At 48.9% G+C, this 16,175-nt stretch overlaps 1 protein-coding gene across 1 annotated transcript in view; it reads right to left on the bottom strand.

Moving 5' to 3' along the window:
- Positions 1-16,175, bottom strand: part of LOC122375026 (heparan-alpha-glucosaminide N-acetyltransferase-like) — a gene marked incomplete at its 3' end in the record, with an annotated part of 88,945 nt that overhangs the window by 50,306 nt on the left and 22,464 nt on the right. Inside the window, exons 4-5 of the mRNA XM_043354167.1 lie at positions 1,974-2,081; positions 871-939 (exon numbers count right to left, since the gene is read on the bottom strand). Of these exons, the coding sequence (XP_043210102.1) occupies positions 871-939; positions 1,974-2,081 (177 nt within the window). The remainder of the gene's footprint in view (positions 1-870; positions 940-1,973; positions 2,082-16,175) is intronic.

Below are 16,175 nucleotides of genomic sequence, written 5' to 3'. Positions count from 1 at the left end.
TGATAGCATCGGCCCGTGCCGCTGGTCACTACAGCGAAACTTGAGCAGCACACCCAGCGCTACTATCCACTCGCTCCTCAGCTAATTACTTTTACTGCCCGGCTCGGCCCGACCCTGCCCGGCCACCCTACCCGGAACAAATTGGACTCTGCGGGAGGTCGCGGGAGGGACCACAGCTTCAATGGGCCGCCCGACCCTTCATTAGGGGGCGCCACCGGACAGAAGAGTGTATACGGCGGCCGATTTTCACACACATTTTACACACATATTGACAGAACACCGACTTAACAGGACCGACCTCAAAATGGCCCTAGGGCATGTTTAGAGGCCAAGGAACATGGCCCCGGTCTTGGAATTGTCAGGACCGGGTTTTCGGTCCTGACAGGGAAATCGGTCCTGTCGGGTCGGTGTGTATCCCGTCATCGGCCCTGACAAGTGAGTGCTTACACACGCACAGTACAGAGTACGGCAGACGGCTGACACGCACACGCACCCAGATCTGACACCTGGCCGGCCACACACACACACACACAGTACAGAGTACGGCAGACGGCTGACACGCACACGCACACGCACACACGCGCGCACACACACACACACACCAGGGCAGCGCCGTCACACAGATACACGTCTGTGCCCGTCCAGGTCCCAGCCCGACCGGTCTGTATCCCCCCCCCCCCCGGTCCAGTCGGGTCTGGACGTCTGTGCCCGTCCAGGTCCCAGCCCGACCGGTCTGTATCCCCCCGGTCCAGTCGGGTCTGCACCCCCCCCCCGGTCCCGTCGGGTCTGCACCCACCCCCCTCCCCGGTCCCGTCGGGTCTGTACATACCTCCCCCCCCCGGTCCCGTCGGGTCTGTACCCTGCACGTACTTTGGTACGGAGCGGCGGATCTGGCTGCGCAGAGAAAACACCATGCTGGCGCCCATTATCCACATGAACCTGTGGACAGGCAGGATATGATCCAAATGAACCCGCGGACAGGCCGGATATGATCCACATGAACCCGCGGACATGCCGGATATGATCCACATGAACCCGCGGACAGGCCGGATATGATCCACATGAACCTGTGGACAGGTCGGATATGATCCACATGAACCCGTGGACAGAATGGACAGAGCGTCACATTTCTAGCCAAACAAGTGACCTTGATACATTGTCAATGAAATGGCATAATAGCACCATGACAGTACTTTGGAACCAAACGCCGAGCTCTGTAATAACAGCAGCTCCAGTTCAGGTTCTCCCCATGGGCCCCGTTGTGCAGGGGCACAGCACGTAGGCGGATCGACTGCACACACATATGCTATGGTTCGGTCGGCCATGTATGCCATGCAGCTCTGTCTGAGCTCGGGAACAATGCTGCTTTCAGTAGGTATACCGAGCTGTTGTGTTTGAATATTGTAAGTTTAACCCTCGCCCGTACTGGTGCTCTGCCAGCCGCGAACGTATAGGAAGGGGGGGGGGTCCGTTGGACCTCCTTGCCCTTTGGCCTCTGATCGAGCTAGAAAAAATTAGCGTGTTGCCCGTGACGAGATGAACAGAAAATTGATTTTTTTGGGGGGCGGGGTAATTTAGGTACCTATCTGAATGTTCAATATAATTCTACATTTCGGAACACCCCCTTGAAGCTCACAACGAGCCTCCCCTTGAAACCGTTTTCCTATATCGGTGGCGAGCCGCGATACATACCTACCAAAGTCGAGAGGGAACATAATACCTACCCAGTGGGGCTCCCTACCCTCACCCCAACGTCTATGGCAGTGAATTTCTGCACCCATGAGCCCACAATGTTCAAGCCGTTCCTATGCCAATGTGCATGAATGCCGGCTCCATGTTTTTTTTGTGATGAGTGCGAGTGTGTGGGATAACTTCATGTTGTCTCTGTTTTGCACTTGTTCTCCAATAATGTTGGAATAAAAATCAAAAATAATTCACGAAGTCGGTGGGGCGCAGTGCCTGCTAAGTCTCACCAGGGGAACACCAGGTCGGCAACAGTGAGGCCGTTCCAGGGAGCGTGTCGGAAGAACCAGTACTGGCCGCCGCCGTAGTTGACAAAGATCATCACCACGATACATATGCTGGGGACGAGAGGCGAATGGCACACGGTCAGACGAGACTCCTGTTGCTGCGGCCGGCAAGGGACGTAGCCAGGGGGGGGGGGGGCAGGGACGTAGCACGCGGGCCATGCCCCTTCCCCTGAAGGCGAAAAATAAAATAAAATTAAGCAAAAAGTAAAAATGAATAAAAACAGCTGCACCACATCCCCCAAAATTGTCGGGGGCGGTCGCAGACTTGGCGTTGGGGAGGGGGGGAGGGCAACTTGACAAAGGGGCCCCTCCGCTCAGGGTATATAGAACAACGGGTACACCAACGACGCGGAAAGCGCACATTTTACCTGGATGAGTTAGGTGGTAGGTGATATATTTTTTGAATATGGAAAAAATAGAGCACTCCATTCTGAAGAGTAAAGCCAAATTCATAAAGCAGTTATTTTTAAATTATATGTACCAGAAATAACATACTAACCGTAGTTTAAAACTTAGTCTAAAGTTACTTGAAAAGCGTATAGTTGATACTAAGATGGAAGGAATCTATGGAAGGCGGAAATGGCGCAGTTGTTTCATTCTTAGAATGTGTTCGCAAGCAGGATTTACGTAATACTGGCGACATCTATGAATGTAATCAGTGATGCTGATTGGCTGATCGAGTCCGTGAGCAGTATCACTAATGTACGCTAGTACAGGGTTGAGGCAATGTGCGCATGAGCAGGATCTTGTGCTCTCATGGAGGGGCTTTTGGTACCTCGGGCAGCGCCCAATGCTTTTTGGACCTGTTATGGCCTCCGCATCGAAAAACGCTAGATAGAAAGGTTGTAGAGGAAGCTTGAGGCTACCTTTCCCCACCATAATATTGGCATTTTATCTTCTAGCTTACGTATGGGGCTCGCTTGAAAAAGGTCGATTTAACATGGAAACCCTATGGGGCAGTAGTTTTTGAGCGCCCATTTGGCCTAATGCTACCAACTGTTACTGGCTACCCCTGCCTCCGCTGGCCCGAGGGCCCGGTGCTAGCTTACCCCTCACCGGACCTATTGGCTTTCTACATAACTACGCGCCGGCCAAGGGGGGGGGGGGCTAGCACGTTGCAGAAAAACGAGCGTGTGCGCCGTATACGTTCGAATGATATACTTTTTGTTTGGGTGAGGTCAACTCAGGGTGTTGACCTCGGGTCACAGACAGGGCAGCGCCCCCAGGTCACGAATTGGTCGAGGGAGGTAATGTTGCATATCAGTCGATTCACCAGGTCTTCCTGAGTCCATTGGTGGTTTTCCCGACTCGCTAGCTCAATTTGATCAAGAGTTGTTGACGAAAAACTAATATGACCTTGATGACGTCATAAATGACGTCACGCAAGGTCAACATTGCAAAAGTGACGCATCTAACCTTGCAAGGAGTGCATCAAATCACGATTCTGTGTGCTTGAGATAGTTGGAGATCGTTCCCGGCGCCAGAATAGCAGTTTTTATTTTTCCCCATTGACTTATAATGGTGAGGTCACGAAAATGACCTGGCCTCATATGACCTTTAGGAAAAATCCGAGATATACAAGTTGTGAGGCTCATAATGGATACTAGATCCTGCAAGCTTCATTTCCCTGTGACATCTCCTCTGGCAGTGAGGGCGTTGCGAAGTTGCGACATCGAAGACCGGGCAGAGGTTCACTTATGACGTCATAGGTCAGTGACCTGACCTGACCTAAAACTTCGGTTGGAGTCAAAAGATCCGGCTTGAATTAAAGGTCAGGTATGCCAAGTTTTAGCTCTCTATCGCCAGCGTGTTCGGAGCTATCGCGAAAAAAAAACCCTATGGCGGGCGGCACCCGCCCCCCCCCCCTCGGCCGGCGAGGGTTAACCCGCCCCCCACTGGGGCCGGGGTCCTGGATTTCCACGCCCTGCTGGGGGTGGGGGTGTTGGAACCCCACCCCACCCCTTCTAACTCGGCTGCTGGGCCACGAAGTGATACGCAGAAGGCGGCGTTCGAAAGAGCGCCAAAATAATGACGAAATCACTTCGGTCACTTTTTTGTTAGGTCAAAGCTCATGTCACCAGAGGTCATTGAAGGCAAAATTTCGCCAATTTTCAGGTCGAATGTCGACAATTTTCAAGAAGCCAACGCATAACTCGGGAACCAATAGAGTTACAGCGTCGCAGAAAAGCGCATTCGATAGCCCTATTAACGCCCTTTCTGAGTAATTCTCTCAGATTTGACCTAACGTCAACGGTTTTGCCTGCAGGAAGCAAAAGCTGCCAAAACAGCCGATTTTTTAAAACATTTTCTCTGCAGTAACTTTTGATCCAAGCCTTGCACGATGTTACTTTTAAGGGCATCGTGTTCCTCTCGTCAAGACGCTTCACTTGAACTTGACTGAAAATGGTCATGTTGCATATCAGGCGATCCGTGTCGTCGAGCTGTACACATCGCTCTAGAATGGCTCTATCAAAAGTTATTTGCGAAAAAACTGTTAGATACCATTCGTGACCTGAGATGACCTCAGGGTCATAAACAGGGGTCCCGGACACCATTTTCATGCTCAGTGTGTCTAAGTTACTTGTAATTCGGTGTTTGGGAGTGTTTATAATGGCTTCCGTCCAAAAGCGGCGCATTTCAGTTTTCTCCCATCGAAAATATATTAGCATGACCTTTCCTCGATATTGAACAAAAAAGTGCCGAAAAATGTACTGTATTGATAGAAAATATGTGATATTTCGGCCACTGGCCTTTGTCGAACATATATAATCAAGATAAACCATAGCTTCGTTTCGCCGCATCGCGTTCCAACTGCCTCTACAAAATTACGTACATCGCACACTGGGCGGATCGCCAGGTCTAGCACGACATGGGCAAAAAAATCGAACGTTGTGAATGTGCAATGAAACCTATACCAATTTGTTCAAAAATGATCATACTATGTACATTGCTGTGGTCTTTGTTTTCAAACACAATTGCTATTTCATGAAGAAAACTCAGCTTAAACACGAACTTCGGAACCGTTTGGACCGAACTTGTCCCCGCACTCTTCGACAACGTATCTTTGATCCACGAAAACAATCACAACTTGAGGAGGAATTCCACATTTATATACATCAAACGATAGCTCCGGGTCTGCAAAACACACATAACCACATGAAAATGGCGAACTCTTACTTGGTTATGATGTATTTGCACCGCAAAGATTTCAAGACGAAAATATAATTTCACATAATTGATGTCACACACAAAAAGATTTAAAAAAAAGTACCGCAAAGTACCGCTTCGAAAATCTCGCTACATGTCAATGAGTCATTGCACTACAAGATCCAACAGTCATTTCTTGCGACTTTTTGCGACTTTGGATGTAGCAGAGCCAAACATCAACCCGCGCCGGACCGGTCCTCGGCGTCAAACGCGCCGGGACGGGAGGTGTTGATTGAACACTCCCCTTCTAACTCGGCTCCTGTGCCACATAGCGACACGTAGTAGGTAAGTGGCATTCGAAGAAGCGCCCAAAATTCCAGATAGGGTAATTAGTCATTTCTAGGTCAGGTCAAAGGTCACGTCACCAGAGTTCATCAAAGGTAAAATGTTGCATATATCAACATTTCTCGAAAAACAGGCCCCTTACCTCGGGGACCAATAGAGCTACATCGTCGCGGAAAAGTGCATTCAATTGCTCTTTTAGCGGTCTTTCTGAAATAAGCCCTCAGATTTAGCTTAACCCTCGCCCCTAGTGGTGTTTTTCCAGCCGCGAACGTATAGAAGGGATCCGTTAGACCCCCTGCTTTTCGCCCCTGATCGAGCTAGAGCTTCGCGGAAAAGACGAGCGTGTTGCCCGTGACAAGAGGAAGCTGATGATATCCAATTATAAGGTCCTAGGTCATCGGTGGATCTTCCAGGTCAGGTCAATGACCCAAAAGTCGGGAAAATCGGGACCTGTTAGAACGTCATAAAGGGTGGCTGCTATGGGTTGTTTTGTGCTGATCACGAATATTATGTTATTTATGATCAAAGATGATGTCTTCATACATTTAGGCCAGGTCGGATCAGGTCAGGTCAACCAGTAAGGGTTTTGCCGGGTATTTGTAGTAGGTGGCAACCGCCTCTGACAGCTTCGTAACATGTTACGAAGGCACCAAAGCTACATAGTAAATGTTCAAATGGTTTCTAGATTCGAATTCAGTTCCAAAAACTAGCCTAGAAACATGTAAAACTCGAAAAAGTGAACCAAGGTCAACAAAGGTCAATGACCTTACCTGACCTTCCGGTGACCTTGACACCCATCCTAATGCATGGGAGCAACATAATATCCCATGTTTGAACGCTTTAAACCACGAAAAGACTGCAAACTCGCGGCTAATGCGAACCAACATACGCTGAATCGCGATTCCGGCCAAACATGGTCTCGAAAGAAGGTCACAGGTCAAAGATCATTAAGGTCAGGGTCATGAAATTTTCAGGTTAGCTGTGAAAATAGTTATCGCGAGGATACTGAAAGTTTCGTTGCGATCGGCCGCTTTCTACGCGAATTACTCGCGAAAAACCAAGGGTTCCGTTCGAAGATTCAGGCCCTGTCGCGCTAGAATGGCCTATCCGCCCACTGTGCATCGGTTCGTGACAAAATCGATATCGTACCACTGTAACAAAGTATTATAATTCCGTTGAAGGGTGAAAACTCTATCTATGAGTACACAGGTGTAGATACACCTACCGGCCAATAAAAATATCTATAATCAGGTTTAGACACCTTAATAAAGCTAAAAAAAAACATGACAAAGGCTTCAGACCGAAAGAAAGTAAGAACATATGTTGTTTTAAAGTCTTTTCTTCCCAGGAAATTAGTTATGTATAGTCACTTCTCGGATTATTCTCTGGGATAATAATATCTAACTCACAAGTCCATATATTTCGGATGATGTTGCTCACCCTTGGTCACTGGACAAAATAAAAACAATTACATATATGAAAAACCACACACCAAAATTATTCCCTAGACGGGTTACATTTTTCAAAAATATATCACTTGCCAAAAAACTGACACGGTCTTTTAGCTTGCATGATCCTCTACATAACAAGTAGTGCAACCAATCATCTATATGGATACCTACTACCTATACTTGTGTCTGCAGAGATACATCGGACACAATAGATCAATTTGCACAACCGGGTGTATGTTTAGTTCCTATGGATGACATCTTATGCTCATGTCGACCTATTTCTAAGGGTGAAATCCCATATTGGACTAAGGCCAAATTTTCCTACATCTCTGTTCATGTATGGATCTTTTTCTTTTATTTCTATTGCTTCGCGCACGATTCTCTTTTTCCAGTTACTCTCACATGCCAAAGTTTTGCCTTCCATGGGGTGCATGTTTCTACCGCACTGCCTAGTGTGCCGAGCGGGTGCCGACTTTTGTACCCGCCCGTGCTCGATGTCTTTAGCATGCTCGTTGAGCCTGACATCTTTTGGGCGCCCTGTTTCTCCAATGTAAATTTCGCCACATTCACATTGCATTTCATATATCGTACCCTTTTGCTTGGCCTTGGGAATCCTATCTTTCACGTTAACTAGTGACTTTTTTAGAGTTTTTGACGAATGCCCTACAATTACGTTGTGAGCGCGTAGAAAGCGGGAGATGGGCTCGCTTACTCCTTTCACATAAGGCATGGAGGCATAACGAGGGCGGTTCGCTGGTCGCGGACGGCTGATCGGACCGGACGGCTGGTCCGACCCCGGCGGCGCTGGCTGACCGGTCCCGGACGGCTGGTCCGACCCCGGCGGCGCTGGCTGACCGGTCCCGGGCGGCTGGTTCGATCCCGGCGGCGCTGGCTGACCGTTCCCGGACGGCTGGTCCGGCCCCGGCGGCGCTGGCTGACCGGTCCTGGACGGCTGGTCCGACCCCGGCGGCGCTGGCTGACTGGTCCCGGGCGGCTGGTTCGATCCCGGCGGCGCTGGCTGACCGTTCCCGGACGGCTGGTCCGGCCCCGGCGGCGCTGGCTGACCGGTCCCGGACGGCTGGTCCGGCCCCGGCGGCGCTGGCTGACCGGTCCTGGACGGCTGGTCCGACCCCGGCGGCGCTGGCTGACCGTTCCCGGACGGCTGGTCCGACCCCGGCGGCGCTGGCTGACCGGTCCCGGACGGCTGGTCCGACCCCGGCGGCGCTGGCTGACCGGTCCCAGACGGCTGGTCCGACTTCGGCGGCGCTGGCTGATCAGCCAAACATCTTCGAATGAAGTCACCTCGGTAGCCGTTCAAGGCGAATATATCCTGCAGTGTCTTTTCTTCTTTGTGGCGAGCTGATGCATTGCTGCAGACATTTCGGGCTCGATCGTACATGTTTTTATTATTCCGCGCTTGATGGATTGTGCGTGGTTGGATGAGGCTGGTATATAGGCATTGCCGGCGATGGCCTTTCTATACACTTCAGTGTCGAGCCCGCCGGATGCGTTTCTGGTCACCAGGACATCAAAGAAGGGGATTTTTCCATCGGTCTCTGTCTCCATGGTGAACTTGATGGAATCGTGAATGTTATTCATTCTGTCCAGGAACTCTGCCAGAGCATCATCACCATGCTGCCATAGGACCCACGTGTCATCCACGTAGCGGCGCCATATAGCTGGTTTTAGCGGGCTGGCTGTCAGAAGTTCTCCTTCGAGTCCTTCCATATAGGCATTGGCCAGAATGACTGAGAGACTCAGGCCCATGGGCGCGCCCTCACGTTTGGCAGGCCCATGGGCGCGCCCAGTTTTTTGGCAAGTGATATATTTTTGAAAAATGTAACCCGTCTAGGGAATAATTTTGGTGTGTGGTTTTTCATATATGTAATTGTTTTTATTTTGTCCAGTGACCAAGGGTGAGCAACATCATCCGAAATATATGGACTTGTGAGTTAGATATTATTATCCCAGAGAATAATCCGAGAAGTGACTATACATAAAAGTAAGAACAGTTTAAGACGAAATTATCCTAACATCTGTGAAGACCGCGTATGGAAGGTAAGTCTATAAAATCAAATGAAAACAAGCACATCAATAAACAATCCAAATCACTCACACGTATCTCAAAGCAGTACGTACAACACATATACACACATGTATGTACATTGTACATACATATAATTTCACAGGATAGGCCATGACGAGTCGTTACCGTTTAGATGTGGGCGGTGGTTCCTGATCATCAAAGACTCGGCTATTTTTCGATCCGGGTGGTCCTTAGACCTGTGCTTCCTCGCACAAGCACTGACTCCATCAATAATTTCTCCCATCGACTTATGTATAATGGGGAGCTCGCCAAATTGACCTGGCCATAAGTCATCGATATCAAAATTTTGAGATATACATTTTGTGCATGCTATTGCTTTTAGCAATCGTTGAAAGTTTCAAAGCGATCGGTCACTCGGTGTAGCTATTGCATACATTGAAACTTTTTATGAGGTGAGGTCACTTCGAGTGACCTGGTCTTGAATGACCTTGGTCTGGAATCTTCACAACATGTGTAGAATTGATGCATGATAAGGTGTGCCAAAAACCGTTTTTTTAGATATTCGCGAAAGCACACAGGGTGGGGGTGTTCACCCCCCCCCCCCAGCAGGGCGCGGGTTAAAATGTCCATGATTTTACGGAAACATTGAACATGTGACGTGTCATCTCTACCACAATGGAAGCCTTTATGGCGGCGGCCATTTGCATTTAGGCACAGCGCTGCTAAAAAACAAGTTGTTTTGCTTTAGTTAACTTAACACGCGCAGTGGAAGGGTTGCGAGTACTATGCCCAGTGGAAGGGGGGCGGATGGCGCCCCCCCCCATAAGATCTCAGCTCCCAGTGGAGCTAGGAAGACGAAATTTAGAGGGTAGGTGGGGGCCCTGGGGAACTCTGTTGTGTGTGAATTTCATGACCCTAGGTCAATATCTTCAAGGTCAAATGAGGTCAAATGTGGTCAAATCTGCCATATGAGCTACTTTTTTGCGTTTACACGCCGATAACTCAAAAAGTTACCGGCCGATTTTCTTTTTTCTTTCACTATACGAAAAAGCATACATTTGTGAGTCTGTAGGGTGAATTTCAAGTTAATCAAACAATGAATATGGCAGTTAGAAGCCTGCCAAGGGTAAAATGTCGCCGGCTGAAGCGGGATCGGCGGACGCGGGAAAAGCGGCCATCACAATTTTGTGTTTACACACTGATAACTCAAGCTTTTAATTTTCAAAATTCTAGAATTCAAAATTCCCAGCCGATTTTCAAAATTCTTTGACCATAAGATTGCCTGTACTTTTCTTAGTCTTCTCACCAAATTTGACGCGAATCGAATATAATCAGCGGTAAGGAGCGCGATGTAAAGACGGAACCGTCCCGCCCCGGCACAGTCTACAATTCAGGCGGCGCGTAACGGCTAGAGCCGGCCGCCGCGCCGCCGAGGCGGCAGGATGTTTGACTTTACACCGCTATTACTAGAAAAGTTGCTAACCGATTTTCTTATTTCTTGCACGAGAAGATCCGCAATTCAATTCTGGGCAGGTAGCCCAAATTTAACATAAATATTATGTTTGCAGCGCGAGTTATTGGCGAAAAACAGGAGGGGTGGGCGTAATCCGCCCCCCCCCCCTTCCACTGCGCGTGTTAAAGGGACTATCCCACCTTCAAAAAAGTACCATTTAGGATTCGGAAATGTTACTCATGATATTGTGACGAATTCTGCAAGTTTTTACGCGTTTTCATTGTATACTTTTTGAGATATTGCGACTTTTATATTTCATCGTGACGTCATTTAGATCGGATCTGTGACGTAATGAAGGATTTACTTCATGTCAATGTGGGGGAAATTTGGCAGCAAATATAGGTATTTGCTCTCAAATATGACGCGGCTCATACAATAACAAGTGTCTCTGATTAGCTTATTCGTAAATCAAGTGAAACGTCACATGCGTGACAGGCGTTCAAAATGCAAATGACGTCATCAAATGGCCGTTAATAGTTAAGAGATAGGACCTTCGCTAAGGCCCACTTTTCAAATGAAGGGAACGAATTTCTTTAACACCACGAAACTGAGGATATTGCGACCAGGATATATAGTGGTTTCTGAACCTGGCCGCCAACTTGGCTATCTCAACTCAGAACTAATCCAAAGGTGGAACAGTCCCTTTAAGTCAAAAAAATATATGTATATAGTTTAGCATCTCAAAATTAATTTGAGAAAGATTGTAGGCCGCTATAAATAAAAAAAAAATGAGAATTTCAGATGGGTTTAGTTTTGAAACTGCTGCGTGCGAATCAAGCCAAAACACAATTATATTTAAGGAATGCTTTTGATCAAATTGTTAGCAATCCCCATCTGTTGAGGAGAGCAGGAAAGAGAACACTAATCAATAAATTATCCACAAAATAAATTATCCACGGAATCTATCAGTCATCAACAACAGAGGCTTTTAAAAGTTGAGCGAAGATGAGAGATTTGCGGGTGATGATAAAGTGTTATCACGCACCGTAGACAGTGTTTACATTTACAATTGCTTCACGTGCAAAGAGGGAAAATTATCAGACTGTCGTTTAACTGATTTGTTAACCCGCGCCCCACTGCACTATGGGTCCGATGCAGGAATTAGCACGCCAAAAATAATAACTGCCCTTTAAAGGGACCCTCCCACCTTAACATTAGATTTGAGTTGAGATAGCCAAAATGGGGTACCTGGCTCACAATTACCGGTTTCGGCACTCACAACATCGAGAAATGCCTTAAATCGGAAATATTGAATTTCAAAATTGCAGCGTTTTGATTCAGAGGGGCTAATGCATAGGAATACCCCTCTGAATGTGTGACGTCAGCACAGATATCTAACAAACGTTTTGTGGCACGCGGTGGTATATGCTGCTTTGCGCGCAACAAATGCCGCACTTTCAAATAAAGTCGCTAGGAGCAGCGGCGATCCCAAAAAGTAAACAAAGGTAAAAGTCAAATATCTTGGAAACCGGTGAATATTTTTCGATGAAATTTGGTAGATATTGGTTTTCGCTCTTCTGAACCGAGCGAGATCACTTTCATGCCAATTCATTAACTTTTTTGAAGGTGGGAGGGTCCCTTTAATGGCTGCTTTTACACCAGAGATGAAAGCCAGAACATCCGAAGTCCGAACTGGATTTTGCGTGATTTCTAAACATTTAGGTACCGTGTGACATGTGATATGTGACGTGTGTACCTATATAGTAGTGCTGGACGTTTTTATGTCAACCGTTTTCAGGGTGCAGGCTCTGACAGACAAAATGTCAGCTGAGTCCAATTTTGGTTTCTTGACAGAAAGCGATCTTCATTGCGATGAGCGGCTATCCATTTTTCCTTTAACTTGTTAAGCAGCTTTCCCAGTGCTCGAATGTCATCAGTCGTCAATTGAGCATTCAAAATACGAGCAATGCTAGCTAAAAAATCCTCTACTTGAACCGGCCCTACACCATCTGGACTGGCCAAGACGATGACAAGAATGGCTTTGTAAGCAATACACATTGCTTATCTGCCTGTTTTGCTAGTGATGGAACGACAAGAATATACGTGCGCTTGCTACAATCGTCAAGCTCAAACTACCCCGGCCACGTGGGTACAGTGCACAGTGGGGATTTTTCCGATCTAGCGCCTCTTAATTCAAAAAATCTTTTGTAGATTTTTGTTTATTTTTTGTGTCAGTGGGGCTAAGAAATGTCTGAATTTTTCATATATGGGATTGTTTTATCTGTATGTCCACAGCAAGACTAGGAAAAATGTATATATATATATATATATATATATATATATATATATATATATATATATCGTATCGGTAAGGTTTCAATCGTACATTATCGCTATCGATTCAAAAATGCTCATGTTTCTAAAAGCCAAGAAACTCGAAATTACACTGATTGCACGCGACATTGCGACGAGGACATTCTCTGTATACAGACATAAACACTTCTTCTATGGTGCACAAAACACACAAATGCACACAATATTAAAACACTCCCTATACATATTCAACACGCAATGTTTCCCCCTCCCCACAGCGCGAGTGTGACCGCAGATGAAGATACTTGTTTATTGATGATGGGTGTTTTCTCTCTGATGTGTAGTGCTTCCAAAATTCGTAACCGATTTGGATGGTCTGATGATGCGATGATGTCTGTGTTGTCTACGAGCTGTTTCCGTGTTAGAACTGTGTTGTGGCGCTGGTGCATGTGTTCTTTTGGTGACCCTTCCCTGAGGTGCATTGTGAGTCGGCGTGACAGTGTCGTGGTAGTCGAACCAATGTAGGTAACCGAATGAAGCCTGCAGTCTTCATGTGGACAGTTAAATTGATATACTACATTGGAACGTTTCAGTTTGTTGTTGCTTGCGAGTGTATTGTTCTTCATGACCAGATGGTGAGTTTTTCGATTTTTGTAATATATTTGCAATGTAACCCTATCCTTTGGGTCGGTGCAGGTCACGCCGTCACTGATGATTTCATGCATGATTCTTTGCATGAAATCATCAGTGCAATCAGTGTAATTTCGAGTTTCTTGGCTTTTAGAAACATGAGCATTTTTGAATCGATAGCGATAATGTACGATTGAAACCTTACCGATACGACATATTAGCTCAATTTTGATATTCTGAAGATGAAACAGTGATGTTTCGAAACGTTAATATATAGAATGAGCATCGGACGTATATTGTATACACTTCCTAAGAAAACGAAAGACACGGTACGAAAGATTGAATCGACTCAACGGAAGTTGGTGAAAGCTAAGTTCGCTTTGGTCTTCAATCAGACTGCAATTAAAGAAGATATACTGCCAAACTATACCAATATATATATATATATATATATATATATATATATATATATATATATATATATATATATATATATATATATATATATATATATTGTCAATTGAGTTAATAGTTAATAGTTAAGAGATAGGACCTTCGCTAAGGCCCACTTTTCAAATGAAGGGAACGAATTTCTTTAACACCACGAAACTCTTAATGTTGTATTCACGCTCAATGCACTCAGATCAACCAGCAGCACAGAGCAACTAGCAGCACACCCGCGCACAACGCTCTCGCTGAGCCCACTCACCGCCCGAGCCGCCAATCGCCCCGGGCCGCAGTCACCGCACCAGCGCACGATCCTGACACGGGCGCGCCCAGGCCCGGCTGTTTCGGGGTGCATCGCCAACTATTTCACACCCCTCCCTGACCATCAGGGTCACAACACCACCGCTTGGGCGGGCGGCGGACACGCTGACTCCGCCTTAAAACAGGGATCGCCAATTCAGTCAGCCCAACTGATGACTGCGGTACTGACACACCCGAAGTTTCCGCCCGCGACACCGGCGGCTCCAACTGACCCACACCCACCGGCGTCATAGGCGCGGGTACATCAACATACAGTGGCAAGTCGGCGTCCTCGTCATGGCTCTCACTGCATCGCAGCGCCTGATCCACACAACGTCGCAGATCTTTTACATGTCGCGGAATACCATCTACCGTCACTACCTGTTGGGATACAATGCCAGTGACAGTTCCCCGCCTCGACGGCTCTGTGCACCGCGTGCCGCGCCGTCTCACCCATACAATGTCCCCCACATTCAGCCCGACAGCCCCTTCAGGTGGGGGAGCTTCCGCTGCATTCGGCTCGGAATCGCATTCCGTCGCAGCTAACTCGCCACTCCCCGGCTGCACACAGTCTCGCACCACATAACGATACACACGGCCAGCGGGGCTATCGTCAGCATCTCCACCGTCACGCGGAGCCACATTATACAAATGTACTGCTTCGGCGACTGAGCACTGCTTTCTCGCGGCAATGACTTGAATTGTGCGGTGGTTGCGCTCAACGACACCGTTGCCGCTCGGTACATGGGCAGCTCTGAACCGCAGCGTCACATTCCACCGTGCAGCGAAAGACGCGAAATGACGGGCGCGGAACGCAGTATCATTATCGCACAAAATCTCCACAGGTGCACCCCGCTCATAAAATACCTCTTCCAGCTTCTGCACAACACTAGCTGAGTCCTCACGGCGGAGCAGTCGCCACAAACAGTACCGCGAAGGTCCACAGCCCACAATGGTCAGATAAGACTGACCACCAAAGTGAGTCACATCAATGGCCAGTCGACGCCAGGTTTCCGGCACCTCCAGCGTCCCATGACGCCACTTCACTGGCGCCGGGTCGATTGCACGGCACACGTCACAGTTCTCCACAGCAGCCCGCGCCCGAGCTCGTGTAACCGCCGGCCCGATACACCGCCGCGCGAAATATAACGTTCGACGGACGCCGGGGTGACCGGCGCTGACATGCACCTCGTCAACAGTGACAGCGCCCTCACCATGCTCTGCCACCATCCCCTCACCGACATTCACCGCCGCCGCGGCACCGGCAGCCGGCACAGCCGCGGCCGCTGCACCCACACAGTCCGCTGTCTCAGCACCGGCAGCCGGCACAGCCGCGGCCGCTGCACCCACACAGTCCGCTGTCTCAGCACCGGCAGCCGGCCCAGCCGCGGCCGCCGCCCTCACACAGTCCGCCGCGACAGCCGGCCCAGCCACGGCCGCTACACCCACACAGTCCACCGTGACAGCCGGCCCAGCTGCTGCCGCCGCACCCACACAGTCCGCCGGCCAGCCGGCCGCCGCCGGGCCGCCACACATGCCGGAGTCCGCGCCCCCGGCCGACTCAGCCCCGCCGCTCAGCCATACCCTGGGCACACGCGTCAGAGCGTCCGCGTGATTTTCCGCTGAACGGAGCAGCACCACGGACAGATTGAGGCCGAACTCGGCAGCCAACTGGCAGATTGTGTCCACACGGCGTCTGATAAGCATCTCACTGTGCGCCCTCGTACGGAGGCGAGCACGGCCAGTCAGTGCATTGCTCACCCATCTGTGCACAGAGGTCGAGTCCGTTCGCAGCTCGATCACGCGCATGTTCCATGCCACAGCCAGGTTCACACCTCGGATTGCAGCATCCAGTTCTGCCATGTTGATATGTGCGGACTCGTTTTTGCGCAGCCAGCACGCATCTTCGATGACGCTGCCGTCCGGTAGCTCCACGACGACGCCCGCGGCCAGCGAACTAGCGTCAGTCCACACCACGACCCGCTCACCCTCCACACACCACACTCCACGGG

This window comes from Amphibalanus amphitrite, unplaced genomic scaffold, assembly GCF_019059575.1.
Source record: "Amphibalanus amphitrite isolate SeventyFive unplaced genomic scaffold, NRLGWU_Aamphi_draft 001760F_arrow, whole genome shotgun sequence".
Classification (NCBI taxonomy): Eukaryota; Metazoa; Arthropoda; class Thecostraca; order Balanomorpha; family Balanidae; genus Amphibalanus; species Amphibalanus amphitrite.
This window is presented reverse-complemented; position numbering and strand designations above follow the sequence as displayed.